The sequence below is a fragment of the Oncorhynchus masou genome, chromosome 26 (genome assembly GCF_036934945.1).
Source record: "Oncorhynchus masou masou isolate Uvic2021 chromosome 26, UVic_Omas_1.1, whole genome shotgun sequence".
In the NCBI taxonomy this organism is placed as follows: Eukaryota; Metazoa; Chordata; class Actinopteri; order Salmoniformes; family Salmonidae; genus Oncorhynchus; species Oncorhynchus masou.
Window position 1 is genome coordinate 8,844,099 of NC_088237.1, and position 15,614 is coordinate 8,859,712.

The following is a 15,614-nucleotide window of genomic DNA, read 5'->3' on the forward strand; positions in this document are numbered from 1 at the left end:
GTCAAATTGATCCCAGGATTGGTATATAAACTCAATACATTAATGATTACCTGCTGCACTCAAAGATAACCAATCTACAGTGCGAGGCTAAACTTCACTTGCATCCTCCTTGTGGTATTGAGAGAAACTTGGTAATGCTTTCACTGATTGCACATGAAGATTGTTTCTACATGACCAAGCACTTGCTCTGTTATCCAACAAATCTTGTTTTTTTTCTGTCATGCTGTGAACTCCGTTCATTGTTTTATTTTTACTCTTTGCTGTAGTGTCCTTGTTTTTTTTGAACGATGCTTTGTTGTTTCAAGTAAAATAAAAATCTAAGACAAATTATCCTTACATATTACAGTTTTATTGAGAAGATATTCCATTATTTATTACAATGAATACATTATTAATTTGGCAACACAAACCATTTCAATTTAAAAAAAACAAGGCGGGGGCATATAAGAGCTATATGTGTGCATGATTTTTAAGAATCCCCGTCTCACACACACGTACGCTGTATAGATGCTTCGATCAAGAAAAAAAATGATTACAATTTGAAATTCTTTGTCTTTTCCTATTTGTTTCATAATAACTGCATTCGATTACAACGACAGTATTACAAAAGCAAACCGCGTGAAACACAGACACGCACACAGGCAATTCTCTCTCAGACTCACGCAAATGCAATCATACGACTACACCATGCAGAGACATAAAACAAAAAAAAAATAGACCACAAAGCAAGTTCACATAATTTGGAAGCCACTGTTTCGGTGTATGTACGTTATCTGGAGATGAGTGGTGCGACTGGCTTTCTCTCAGCCTCGCAGGCTCAGATGGGGAAAGGACAGAAACAAACAAACAGAAGACGGTTTTGTCATTTCAGAATGAGAAGCGGCGGTCATCTTCAAGGTTCAATATGTCATATTGGACATTGTCGTCTCCAGGAGGTGTTGACAAAGACTAGGCTACCGTACCAGACCATTTAACCAATTATAAGTAACAGAAACAGGGGAAGGAAAAAAATACAAGAATGCCAAGGAAGTGAGGGACGATGACAATGAAAATAGTGGCAGCAAAGTTATGCTGCCTTCACTTGCGGACCTCACTGCCACTGGTCTGCATGGAATCTGAAGACCCTCCAAAGGGGGCCATAGCGTTGGTCTCCATGGTCTGGTAGACGAAGAATATGAAGCCAGCTACAATGCTGAGGAGCAGCAGCTTCAGCCAGACAGACAGGCCACGGGGTGATGCTACGGCCTTGCCAGCAGGGGGCGCCACTGACGTTACCAGCCTGGTAGAAGGGGGCAGGGTGGTGACTCTGTGGACGGTGGCGGTGCGGCTCTCCATGTAGGAAGAGTTAGAGGCGGAGCGCAGGAGGGTCTCATCTGTCCACAGGTCACCAGACATTAGGGGCCTGCCGGCTGCACCTCGGATGGGCCGTCGACAGGTGGCGCTAGAGGGACAGGAAAGGTAGAACGTTGAGTTTCATGGTAACATTTCACACATGAGTTGCCATCAGGCAAGTATTATGATCGAGCTCTTAACAAATGAGTTACAGGACACCGCTTTACAGGAATGACAAGACTGTGGGTGGCAGTCTGCCAGATGTAGCAACGTTTTATTGAAGTTGTTTATGTTGATAGAATGTGCGTGTGTCTTACTTGATTCCTGTTGGAGTGTTGGTCTCATAGGGGAACATCTCCTTCAAGATATCCTTCTCATCCGCCCTGCTGGGTGTCTGCTCACCAGCTGCTATCTTCTCCACCTGCAACACACATTTTAGTACACTTTCTTTAGACGTTGAAGCTGACATGGAGCGATTAAGGTGAGGATGAGACATTGTTCCAGTTACATGTTACAAAGTCACTGCCACATTCACATATGGTATTATTTTTTGTAAAAGGCTTGAGAGGGTGTGTACACCTAAGAACCACTAGGTGGCCCTGTTGCAGTTCTCTTCCCATGGGACCGCACAAGTCTTGAGTCTTTCACTCCCCTCACTTCAGCTGGCATTTAAGCAGCTGTACGAGTACAGACAGACAGCTGTGCGCCACACACACACTACAGTAGCTCCATTCATAATTGTCACCCATCTGTTTACAATCACACCATGTGTGAGGAAAAAAAACGAGACCACTTTCACTCCACCACAACACAATTAAATTAATCTTAAAGTTCCTATTCCCGGGTGCCACCACAACAAACCACTGTGAGAAAAACAGAACTCTATTTGAGAACAACTATTGTGCAAAGACTGTATACCAGAGTAAAGCGATTGGACAGCGTGTCAAACCTGGCAGAGAGAGATGATAGGGATTCCATTTGTTCCTTCAGGACTTGAGATGGAGATGAGGGGGGGTGTGTGAGACGTGGCTCACAGACCTGACGGTGAAGGAGGCAAAGGGGTCACTTTCAGACAAATGAGGAAGGCTTGGCTACTAGGAGCGGGCTGACTTCCTGACTTCCCTTTAATAAGTAACACACTGGGTCAGTATCCTATACTCGTAGAGTTGGGCCATCTCTTAGACACGTACATTTCAAATCCAGTGAGCAATATTACAGTATTGGGCATCCTAAGAGAACAATGTGATTAAGAACATATACTAATGCTCTGTCCTACCAGAGCATGGACACTTGGTGCAGGTTCCTGAGATGACCACAGATACAGATTAGGAATATTTGTTATTGAAGAGGTTGGTTGATATACAGTGGGGCAAAAAAGTATTTCGTCAGCCACAAATTGTGCAAGTTCTCCCACTTAAAAAGATGAGGCCTGTAATTTTCATCATAGGTGCACTTCAACTATGACAGACAAAATGAGAAGAAAAAAAATCCAGAAAATCACTGACAGAGGTCAAACGTTTTCTGTAAGTCTTCACAAGGTTTTCACACACTGTTGCTGGTATTTTGGCCCATTCCTCCATGCAGATCTCCTCTAGAGCAGTGATGTTTTGGGGCTGTTGCTGGGCAACGCGGACTTTCAACTCCCTCCAAAGATTTTCTATGGGGTTGAGATCTGGAGACTGGCTAGGCCACTCCAGGACCTTGAAATGCTTCTTACAAAGCCACTCCTTCATTGCCCGGGCGGTGTGTTTGGGATCATTGTCATGCTGAAAAACCCAGCCACGTTTCATCTTCAATGCCCTTGCTGATGGGAGGAGGTTTTCACTCAAAATCTCACGATACATGGCCCCATTCATTCTTTCCTTTGCACGGATCAGTCGTCCTGGTCCCTTTGCAGAAAAACAGCCCAAAAGCATGACGTTTCCACCCCCATGCTTCACAGTAGGTATGGTGGTATGGTGTTCTTTGGATGCAACTCAGCATTCTTTGTCCTCCAAACACAACGAGTTGAGTTTTTCCAAAAAGTTCTATTTTGGTTTCATCTGACCATATGACGTTCTCCAAATCTTCTTCTGGATCATTCAAATGCTCTCTAGCAAACTTCAGACGGGCCTGGACATGTACTGGCTTAAGCAGGGCACGTCTGGCACTGCAGGATTTGAGTCCCTGGCGGTGTAGTGTGTTACTGATGGTAGGCTTTGTTACTGTGGTCCCAGCTCTCTGCAGGTCATTCACTAGGTCCCCCCCATGTGGTTCTGGGATTTTTGCTCACCGTTCTTGTGATCATTTTGACCCCACGGGGTGAGATCTTGCGTGGAGCCCATCAGTGGTCTTGTAGGTCTTCCATTTCCTAATAATTGCTCCCACAGTTGATTTCTTCAAACCAAGCTGCTTACCTATTGCAGATTCAGTCTTCCCAGCCTGGTGCAGGTCTACAATTTTGTTTCTGGTGTCCTTTGACAGCTCTTTGGTCTTGGCCATAGTGGAGCTTGGAGTGTGACTGCTTGAGGTTGTGGACAGGTGTATTTTATACTGATAACAAGTTCAAACAGGTGCCATTAATACAGGTAACGAGTGGAGGACAAGAGGAGCCTCTTAAAGAAGAAGTTTCAGGTCTGTGAGAGCCAGAAATCTTGCTTGTTTGTAGGTGACCAAATACTTATTTTCCACCATAATTTGCAAATAAATTCATTAAAAATCCGACAATGTGATTTTCTGGATTTATTTTCTCATTTTGTCTGTCATAGTTGAAGTGTACCTATGATGAAAATTACAGGCCTCTCATCTTTTTATGTGGGAGAACTTGCACAATTGGTGGCTGACTAAATACTTTTTTGCCCCACTGTACATACAGACGCAGGAGAGACTGACGGCAAGAGAGTGAGACCAAAACGAATAGCCAGTGATCAGAGCACTGAGGAAATTGTGAAGAGATTGAAAAATCAGACAAAACACCCAGAGTGATGTGTTGTGGAATAATTTGTTGGTAACATAGGTGAGATGTTTTATATTCATCATATGCTTGTAAGTTACTTCTCATCAAGAAGGTTATTTTTGTATAACACTGTAGCAGGGCTGCAGTATCTGTTCTATGTTAAGACTAAGTTGCATGGGCCGCAGAGAGGGGAGAGGTCAAGGTATCATCAAGTGTGTATCTCTTGGCTCCACAATGTCTGTGTGCCAGTCAGTGTGTCTCTGTGATCTTGTCAAGAGAGGATGGATTTGATATATGCCTGTTGATATGGAGGATTGGTTTATGGTTCTGAGTTTGAGAAAGGAGACAAAGCTGAACAATGAATTATGCCGATGCTGTCTTATCCTGTGTATCTTTGCTATAAAGGATCCCATTTGCCATTATGTGGGGACTCTCAACTTTTCATTAGAGATATTGAACTGTTGAAAGTCAAAATGCTATTGCAAGGTGGAAGGGGCTCTCAGAGAATTCACTGAGAGACACTGAATTACCTGAGAGTCACAGGATTGTGATAGAGCTCATATAATTAAAGATGGACTTTGATAACTAACTCTGACTTGTGTGTGTGGTTTGCTCCCATGATTTGGTAGAGGAAATTTCCATGACAGATGTCCCAAGTACTACAGCAGGTGAGAGATGTCCCACACCTCTAAAAGAGAAGTATTGAGTAGGAAGGTTGGCTCATGACTGGGAGCTTAATCAGTCAGAGTGAGAGGAAGACCACCATCCTCCTCACAGCACAGCTAGAATAGAAGAGAATGGATTTATTTTTTCACAGAGGGGAAAGAACAGCTGTGGCTTTCGAATTAGATAAACAACATACACAAGACTGATACAAACATTACACAAGCAACAAAATCAAACATTTATTTTTTAAGTGGGTGAAAAGGTCTTGGTCTTGGTGGCAGAGAGAAATCTTCCAGGGCGTTCTCCTTACACCAGAGGTCAAACTTGTCCACTGAATTGAAACAGTCGAGATGTTTTGCTTTGTGCTGCACTCACCCGTTTACACAAGGTAGGCATTGTTCCCAAACCCATTCAAACTCAGTTTGAAGTAGATCAAATCATCCAACCTTGTTCAGTTAACCAAATCAGGCTGGCATCAAAGGTATGCCCATTGGAGCCAAACATTGACATGTAGCTCATCCCGTTTAATACGGAGACTAGAGACTAGCTAGAACTATAGAAGAGTAGTGAGCATACCTTCCAGAGTTCCTCTACAACCAGCCACCCCCTCTACTTCCTCTCTTCCTTTTTGGTTTCCGCCGTTTCTTGCCACACCTCATTTGGCTTCCTCTAGGGTGTCAACCCATTCTGAGTGGGTGAAAACACGGTTTAGTGATGATCTTTCACTTCCTTATTTTATAAAAATCCATTTTACCAAGACAAATATGATTCTTCATGTTCTGAATCGTTCAGTGGGGTCTTTTTTGGATTTCATAAACTGTTGACAGTGTGGTGCCACTTTCTCACAGGAACTTGAGGATTTTGCATGTTGTGGTGGTAGTCTGCAAAGACGTTTCTGAGAGTCGCAAAAAGATAAATTAGAATGAACCAAGCTAAATTAAATATAAAAGGCATTGAAAATGCTTGTTTTTGTGAGAAATATTCTGTCATGTCTCAAAATCAATATCCATCTTACCTCTATTGTTCTATGTCCTCTGGATTCAGAAGAAAGATGAGTTCAACGGTGAACCTGTCAGTTTAGCCTCAATTCTCGCACAGCAACCTGCCTAGCTGAAGCAATGCTATTTTCCTGTTTTTTTTAAAACCACTTTTTGTCTCTGGCCTACATTGATTTAGTCATCCTAATTTGGACCATCCTTTTCTTAGAGGAGCATCTACACAATTAACAAATCTCCTGATTCGTCAAAAGATGTGTTTTTAATTGGACATCCTACTTCCTCCATCTGCCTGCCCTCCAGAACACCAGGTGTCACAGGATGGCCAAGATAAAACCCAAGCCACGGGCCTGTTCTCACCGCTTCCTTCACCTCCCCAACAAACATTTACCCTGCACACACCCACCCCCCAATGGGCATTTATCATTGGCACAGCGTAAATAAATAAAGGTTTTATTACTTCTCACTCCCCCCTGCTGCACTACTATGGACATTCCCCTGCCCCCACCACCCAACAGTCATATGATTGCTACAGTTGTAAATGTGTTTATATTATTTTACATATTTTCTCATTCACTTCTCTCTTAAAAAAAGAAGAAAAAAAAAAGTATTTGAACCCAGAGCGCAGCAGCATTCACATTCAGGGGGAAGGCTCGGTCAGGGACAGAGGGTAAGACACAGTAGAGACTTTAGAGTACTAGACAAAACTAGACTCTTCAACATTAAGGTTCGGCAATAAGAAAAATATATGCGCAAAATGGCACAGTCCCACATATCTTACGATGACTAAGACACCACTGTGACTACGTGATCATTAGCCGTGTACACCCATTGAACAACTTCCAATATCAATCCGTGCAACAACAGTTCATAGCGACAACAACAGTTCATAGCGACAGTGAAGTGACAAGTAACCACAGAGAACCCCACCGCCTGAGCTGGGAACCTGAGTCTGTCTGGGTGAGGGAGACTCAGCCTTGGCTGTTAGGACATCTTGATGGATAGCCCTAGTGGGCTGGGCATGGGCTAGGCCCTGCAGTAAGGGAGAGGGCTTAGAGCTTGGCTTGTCTGCCGATATAGGCTTAGGTTCCTTAGGGACTTCCTGGAAAATGACAGAGGGGGGAGAGAGGCGAAAGGAAGTTAAATAGAGGGAAGACTGACAAATGGATCAGAGGGAAGTTTACTCAGGACATCACAAGCTCACTAGAAGCGGAGGTGCTTTGGTCCTTGCCTCTCTGGGAGGGGGAAGAAGGTGAGACCTGTCACCTGTGCAGTGTTCATTGTTGACTATAGCTGAGGAAGGCCGTGGCAGCAGGTGGCGTGGTGAAAGGGAGGACACACCCACCCACACGAGAGTAGCTTCCCAAACATATATTAAATAGTGGATGTAGAGAACCCAGTGAATTAAGACATTCGTCTAAGCCTTACTTTGTGAGACTGCTTAACTAATTGTATACTACATCTCATTTACTTATACGCAGCTTTTAGCTGCAGATGTGTACAATTCCAAATAAACCTTAAATATATTTAACATGACTAACACTATCCACAAAAAAGGTGATTATCAAGCTAAACACTACTCCATCGCACCACAAACCCAGTGAGATGGATAGGCTTAGTGTATATTACAGAATCATCGCTTGTAGGAACCGTCTGGTCGACTATGAGAGGATCTCCTCGATGGTCTCTTTATATTCAACACAGGATGCTCTTCCTCAAGATCATCATCATCCTCATGAGCATAGATCTAAACACACACACACACACTTCTCAGAACACCCGACCTTCCACCTCTTCTCGAACACACATTACAAAGCAAAGTCCACAACTTCAGTGAGTAAATTTGGCAGTCCACAAACATGCTTTAAAGGGATGTTTGATATTTTTCCAATGAAGCCCATCGACTTCTCAAGACTCCGATGAACTCTGGGATACCATTCTGATGTCTATATGTTCAGTATGCAAGAAGTTAAAAGGTGCGAGACAAAACTAACTTGTTAGCTCATGACTGAAAATGCACAGGAACAGCTACCTCGGGGTAGTAGATACAGGGCTTAATTTCCAAAATCTCTTTAATGTGGTTATAATATCCACATGAGACAGGCAGCTTCAGTTGAGAAGGTTCCCATCTGGTATGTTCAGGATTTCGACACCAGATGGCACCAACACCTCCCAAAGTATCAGGAAAAAAAGGAGGAGAATATTTACTTAACGATAAGTTTTGTATAGGAGTTGGGAGAATAATGAGTATGTTCTTGCAAGGAAAGAATGAAAGAGGAAGAGAGAGAGTCAAAGAGACAGAAAATAGTGGACTAGAGGCACCCAGTGGCAAAGAGAAAACAAGCTAATCCAAGTCAATTGGCCGGTCCTGAAATTAAAACCTGCTGCACAAACTACCAGCAGACAGACACACAGAGGGTCCTTCAGACAGACATTTGGTGCTTTGTTTTCCACACACACGTAATTCCCACCCCTATAGGAGTCTCAAAGGACACATTTCCTCTCTCAATTAATATTTGAGACAGGTTTAAAAATCAACACTATAGCCTCTGTGACTACTAATCACAACTTGAGATATGCATGCTATTTCAACACAGTCTGTATGGCGAGCTTTGAAGGAATAAACACCATGAGGCTGGCCTAGGGTGAGGATGTGCTTTTGTCCACGGATTAAATAAAGACAAAATAAAAAGAGGGACTCACTCTGTTGTGCTGGCTGCTGCGGGTCCTGGTGGTGACTGGGGTCTTCCCTCTGCTTCTGACAGGTCTCTCCACCATGGGGACTGGCTCTGGTTCTGGGACTGTAGTCATCTCTAAACACATACACACCACACAATTTCCATCAATGTCATGCTGTCAGTCAGTCTATTAACCAACAAATCAAATCGCATGATTTGTATTATCCCAGAGGGCCAATTTGGTATGAAAGTAGGAAAATATCTAAGTAGAAAATATCCAATGTGTAATCTAATGTGTCAACTGCCAAGATGAATCTGATTTGAATCTGTAATAACCTGGTCGAAGAGGATGATTAAGTGTTACGTTTCTTACCTTCCTCCTTGTCGCTGTAGTGGTATGAGTCGGAGTTGCCGTTGCGGTCCACCTGAGTGATGACCACCGGTAGAGCAACGGCCTCAGGAGGACCATGGTCCAACAGCTTCTGGAGCCTTCTCTCATACAGCTTACGGGTTGAGGCTGCCATGACAAGACATTCAAATAAAAATCAATGGAACTTTATGAATCTCTCTTCTCATACGGTCTATGGGTGGAGGCTGCCAAACGTTCAGACATTATTCAAATGAATTCAACATAACTTTATTGATAAACAAATGAAGACAGCAACAATAATGGCCATTATATTAAAATTAATTCAATATATAGAAGACATTCTATGTCTGGACCAAAGTAGTAGTTTTATTTACATGGTCGGGATTCAAGAGCCCATCACAATTAAATACATATTCCACCTACCATATAACCAACAGGCAATTATAGACTCGGTAACACAGAATGAACCCAATGTTTTCTAAAAACAATGCCCCTGGCAAATGTACTAGCAGACTGACTCACCCACGATGGGTCCTGCGTTGACTCCATACTTGAGCAGCTCGTCCTTCAGGCCCTCACTGGTCAGCTCAGTCACATCCAGGTCCTCAAGCCGAGGCTTGTCTGTTTTCCTCGTGGCTTTCTGTGAAAGAAGGACCACAGAGGTCAGATTGATGCAACATGAAAAGTGTTAAGGCCTACCACCCATCACAGAAGGATGACTTGAATTGGAACGCCCATTCCTAGTAATCATATTTCTTTGAGTTGTTTTTAAAATGTACTTCAAATAAAAAAAGGTTGGATTCAATTTGTGCTGGAGCTCACCAAAACACAAATCCAAAGAAGCAAAGCAAAGAAATCCATTTTGTGCTACTGAACAGCACAGGGTTTAACATTTGAAATCCATAAACTGAAATGTCCAAAAAACCTCTCTGTAACTCTGCAGTGTGAGAGAGAGTTGACTGATCTTTAGATTAGTGTTTTCTTTACCCAGCTCCTTGGGCTGCTTCAGCCAGCAACACCACAGATGTTAAACGCCTTAAAAAGGTTTCTAATCACACACTAATTATCAGCAGAGCTAGTTTAACACCCTCTCCTGACCTAAACCTTACTGATCAACACTAAACAAACAACCAGAGAGCAAACAGAGCGGTATACTACGAAGCATTTTTTATTACTTATTGTTAATGCCATCTTTGGTGTGCTTATCAATCAATGCACAAGCACCTTTGTCCTTCCATCTATGGAACAGCTTGTTGTGATGTGGGCATAGACATAGAAGGGTGTTGACTGTTAAACTCATGGATACACTAGCAATGGCTGCCAGTCTTGAATGGGAACTGCCATCTATGGTTGGTTGCGGCTGGCAGTTTGCCTTTCGCAAAAGTCAGAATATAATAGCGCGAAAAACAGTTTGGAAAGCAAATACTGTCATAATTGTTTTTTTAATTGTATAATTTGTCTCTTTTACACTGAACAAAAATATACAACGCAACATGTAAAGTATTGGTCCCATGTGTCATGAGCTGAAAAAAAATGCCAGAATGTTCCATATGCAAAAAAAGCTTTTCATTTTGTGCAGAAAAGTGTTCACATCCCTGTTAGTGAGCATGTCTCATTTGCCAAGATTAGAAGTTGATTGAACAGCATGATCATTACACAGGTGTACCTTGTGCTGGGGGCAATAAAATACCACTTTAAAATGTGCTGTGTGACAAAACTGCACAATGCCACAGATGTCTCAAGTTGAGGGAGCATGCAATTTGCATGCTGACTGCAGGAATGTCCACAAGTGCTGTTGCCAGAGCATTGAATGTTCATTTCTCTACCATAAGCTGGCTCCAACATCGTTTCAGTACGTCCAACAGGCATCACAACCGCAGACCACATTTAACCCCGCCAGCTTAGGACCTCCACATGCGGCTTCTTCCCCTGCGGGATTGTCTGAGGGGGGTTGCTGAGGAGTATCCCTCTCTGTACTAAAGCAAACATAAGCAGGACACAGACAAATGTAAGGTAAACCAATTGCATTTAACCTACATGACAACATAACATGTAGCCTAGCCATGTCTACACATTGCATTGGGGGGAAAACAATCTGTGTTTTAACCATAAAATAACAACTATTATTTAGCTTCTCGGTGATCATGCAACACCGTACATCATTGAAATTTGCTAGAGTAGCCTGCTGTGCCTTGTGCATAAAGTTGCAAATGTGCATAAGGTACGGATGTTTAGCTATCAGGAAGTCCAGAGACCCCGGCCACGCAGCTACTCTGTTTGCTCTTCAGTCTAGAATCATTTTGCTTGAAGAAACACATCTGCCATGATAATATAGCACCATCCGACGAGCTTTGGATTCAACTCAATGTTAAAAACGGTACTGATGGTAAGACAATTAATTATATAAAGCATTTCGGCCTAATTTTTTTTTCCGTGCATACAACCCAGCCGATAACAAATCCAATTCCTTACCATCTCTGCCCATGGTCAGTTTAACGTGCAAGAGTTGGGAATACTTTGCCTGACTGACTTACAATGACGCAAGCAAAAAAAGTGACAGGAATTAGGAAGTTCTATAACTACTTCTATGGTTCTTGCCACATTCCATTGGAACTCTGCCATGGTTCTCTTATCCATGGAACATTTGATGGGGTGGGAGTAGTAAGGAGAGAGAGGGAAAGAATCTCAAACAGACCGACAGAGAGGGGGATTTAGCAGCTATCAGTCTCCCACTAGCCTATATTAGACTCCTTACTGCGGGCCTCAGTAAAGTTGGAGCTGGATCTCAGCCCAACAGAGCACATTTCATAATCACAGCATTCCAAGGAAGAAATGAGGGGGAAGAAATAAGAAAATAGTGAGAGACTTCCCATTTGTTCCCTCACTTTTCATCCGCTCTCTGACCACACACTTTAAAAGTGAAATCAAAGCACTGAGCACATGGCGAGCCCCAAGGCCCAGACCATCCCTGTGCTTTAAGTTATGCGTTAGGCTACTTGCAGAAGGTTTGTAGACTAGAGGTTTAAATTACATGGAATACAGATTGCATCAATGTATTGCAGAACAATATGGATTAATATAGTTCAGTCGCATGATCGCCTAGATGTCCAAAATGCTCTTTCTGACTAAGTGGTTGTTCCTACTCACAGAAATCAGCTTGGTGATGTAATATTGAAACTGACCATTTTATGTGGCTTTTGGGGGTAAACTATAACAAATTGCTAGGTTGTGAATTATGATGATGTGCATATGGTTAACCACCTTTATGGATGGTTATGTCAGACAGTTTTTATATCTGTGGTCCTCATGATGACCGCTGCAAGCGGAAAACTCCTCAACTCCCAATGACAAACCATTCAACCTCAGTTGAACTAAACCGTAGGAGAGAAAAACAGTACTTCACTCTTTTGATTTTTTATCCCAAAGGGTTTATTTTGATAGCTGCTATGAGTGAAAATGTGTGTTTAATGTTCCGAGTATGCCAGTGGATGTTTGCCTCAAATGCTTCATGGTAAGCTATAAAAATCACACAGACAGGCATGATTGGGAGTCAGGTGACTATATGAAAACATCAGGAAGAACGCTGCTGCGATAGCATTTAAATCTAATGAAAGTACTAGCCTACACGTGTCGCACACACAGTTAACCACACATCTGTTTAGGGATAGCCCTTGCACGCATTCCTCTTCCAGGGAAGTATTTCCTCAATAAAGAGACCAAACCCAATAGGAAAATAGCCCCATCCTCCACACCAGTAGCCTTGATTTCCTTCAATCCTGTTACCTTAATGCCATTTCCAGCACACTCAAAACTCCTTAAAGTTCCTTTCCTTTCCTCTTCTCTGCATACCAAGGCTTTCCCCTAACATAAAACCTCTCCGGTCCAGTTCCATCCATTCTATGGATTCCACCCCTTATGACACTAGCTGCTTTTAGCAAAGCGTGTGTATTTTCATACACCATCGTTGCTTCCTATTGTATTGGGTTGCACAAATCAGTCCGCAGGAAGTTAAATAAAATTCCATTTCTATTTACTGTGCCAGTGGGCAGGATGGTTGGTCATTATGATGGGGAAAATAAGACATTTCTAAAGTAACGTACTATTAAAACAGACTTTCCAAACATGGGTCTGTTGTCTTTAGTCTCAAATTCCACCCTTCATAATGAGCAACCGTCCTGCCCACCGGCAACAGTAAGTTGAAATATAATTTTATTTAACTTCTAGCTTCCCGCGGACTGTGCCCTATAATCTCATTACATAGCCCTGGATCTGAAATCCTCCCTATGCAACTGGGTCCTGGACTTCCTGACGGGCTGCCCCCAAGTGATGAATGTAAGCAACATTACCTCCTCGACACGGAGGCCCCAAAAGGGTGCATCCTCAGTCCTCTCTCCTGTATTCCCACGACTGCGTGGTCTCACAGTTCCAACCTCCATCATCAAGACGCGTCAGTAGAAGGCCTGATCACCAACCATGACAAGACAGCCTACAGGGAGGAGATAGGCACTGGGATGGCGTGGCGCCAGGTAAACAACCTGTCCCTCAATGTTAGCAAAACAAAGGAGCTGATTGTGGACTTCAAGGAGGAACCAGGCTGGACACGCTCACATACTCATCAACGGGGCCGCAGTGGAGATGGTAAATAACTTCAAATTTCTTGGCGTATACATCTCAGAGAAGCTGAAATGGTCTTACCACACAGACACTGTAGTGAAGGCGGCACAACAGCGACTCTTCAACCTCAGGATGCTGAAGAAATTCGGCCTGCCACCGGGGCCCCTCACGGTGTTCTACAGGAGCACCATCGAAAGCATACTGTCGGGCTGCATCACACCCTGGTACGGAAACTCCACCGCCGCTGACCGCAAGGCTATTCAGAGGGTGATACATGCAGCCGAACACACACTGCCTGCTGGACAGGACACCTACAACACCAGGTGTCGCAGGAAGGCTAACAAGATCATCAGTGACACAAGCCACGCCCTGTTCTCCCTGCATCAATCACTCAGATGCAGTGACTGCATCATGACAAAAACAGAGATGGGCCAATAGTGCCTACCCTCAGACCATCTGGCTGCTGAATACCCACCACTAGTCAGCAGCAACCACCCCCCACACATTGTTTTTATTACCATTTTCATTATTTTATTTCACTAGTCCTGCATGTTGGAGCTCAAACCTCTTGAAGACTTAACCAGAAAAACTCACAGCTGTAATCAAATCATACTGCCACCTGCGCCGACCTTTCTGAATACCCTGTATTCTACTGTCTCAATTTCGAGTTAGTGTCAAAACATTGAGTTAGTAAATCAAGGTTTCGAGATACATAAGTCAATTTCGACTTAGTATGGCCATGTTTACTTACATATCTTGTCATTTTCAAATAGTATGGATATTTACACACAATTGAGTGGCGATGATGGTTTCCATAAGGAAGCATTCAGTAGTGACACTGGCAGATAGTTTAAGCGGGAAACTTTCAGCTGGTTTTGTAATACAATATAGCCAACATGTTTGTTTTTATATTTAAAAACAAGATGGAACTCGCTGTAATTGAAAAGATGGGAGATATAAAGTGTATGCATTTAAAAAGAAAATGTAATTACCTAGAAGACCACATCACAACGATAGTTTTTTTTAAATGGAGATTAAAACACTTTACAACACAGTGACGTCTTCCCTCCAGACATTTACTTGCAACATTCAAACTGGAAACATTGTTACAAATATTATATTCGCCCGCGAGAAAGAAAAATCTTAAAAACAACTCACCCTGCCCGAGCGACTTTTGTTTAAGACTACCGGGACAGGAAACTCCTCGTCGCTGGAGAAGGCGTCTGTAGATGAGATCTTCTTGTTCTGCACGGTCAAGTTTTTCAGATACAGCTGCACATAAACGTCCTTTCGCTGGTCTCCGGTTGGGAGAGCAACATTGTTGGCCAAAAGCTCGCTTTTGAGTTTATCTTTGGTGAGAACCGATGGGTCCTCCAGATATTCCGGCATGTTGCTCGCTATGAAAAAGCAACTCCGCCTCCGTAACAAAATGAAGTAACGTTATTTAGCGGGCTATGTTAGCTAACTGGCTAAGTAGCGCCTCTTGTTGGATTAAATCTGCGAAACTACCAGTGTACACAAACTTGATACTTCAAACTTCCTGGAACAATTTTAGCACGTTAGCTTACTAGTTGTGGCGCCTCTTTTGTAAAAACTCTTCTCAGTAGAATGAAGAAGTGAAAGCTCTAAACACAAGACAGACCTCCCCTTTAAAGTACGTGGTCTTGGGCTATTATACCAATATCTGCTAGCTTGCTAGGACACCGGCCTTCTGCCAACATTGAAGGAACAAACGCTGTGAGAATGGAACCATCTGTGTGTGTGTGAACCACTGCCCTGTGAAAACAGACACTATTGGACAAGAGAGGTAACATCGAGCTTTGCCATTGGTAAAGGGTACATGCACATTTTAGGCATTTATGAGCTACCGAAATGCATAGAAATGATCAATTTTCCCTCTACTTACATTTCAAACGTATGTGAGTCAAGTCATTTGCACAATTCACTGCAAAGCACTATCATTTAATTGATACAATAAGTTATCTTGCTGCAACAAAAAGCTTTTTTTGTGCATAAAAAATAAA

The 15,614-nt window shown here is 42.9% G+C and overlaps 1 protein-coding gene and 1 long non-coding RNA gene across 2 annotated transcripts; both read right to left on the minus strand.

Annotated features, from left to right (window-relative positions):
• Positions 1-327: 327 nt before the first annotated feature.
• LOC135514727 (lamina-associated polypeptide 2-like) lies at positions 328-15,343 on the minus strand. Its single transcript, XM_064938274.1, has 6 exons — positions 14,749-15,343; positions 9,499-9,616; positions 8,980-9,123; positions 8,632-8,741; positions 1,650-1,753; positions 328-1,441 (listed from the first exon to the last, which is right to left on the minus strand). The coding sequence occupies exons 1-6, from the start codon at positions 14,977-14,979 to the stop codon at positions 1,078-1,080; spliced, it is 1,071 nt and encodes a 356-aa protein (XP_064794346.1). The 5' UTR covers positions 14,980-15,343; the 3' UTR covers positions 328-1,077.
• LOC135514729 (uncharacterized) lies at positions 5,160-8,624 on the minus strand. The gene is made up of 2 exons (XR_010451726.1): positions 5,949-8,624; positions 5,160-5,828 (listed from the first exon to the last, which is right to left on the minus strand). It is a non-coding gene; the product is annotated as an uncharacterized LOC135514729 (long non-coding RNA).
• Positions 15,344-15,614: the final 271 nt, after the last annotated feature.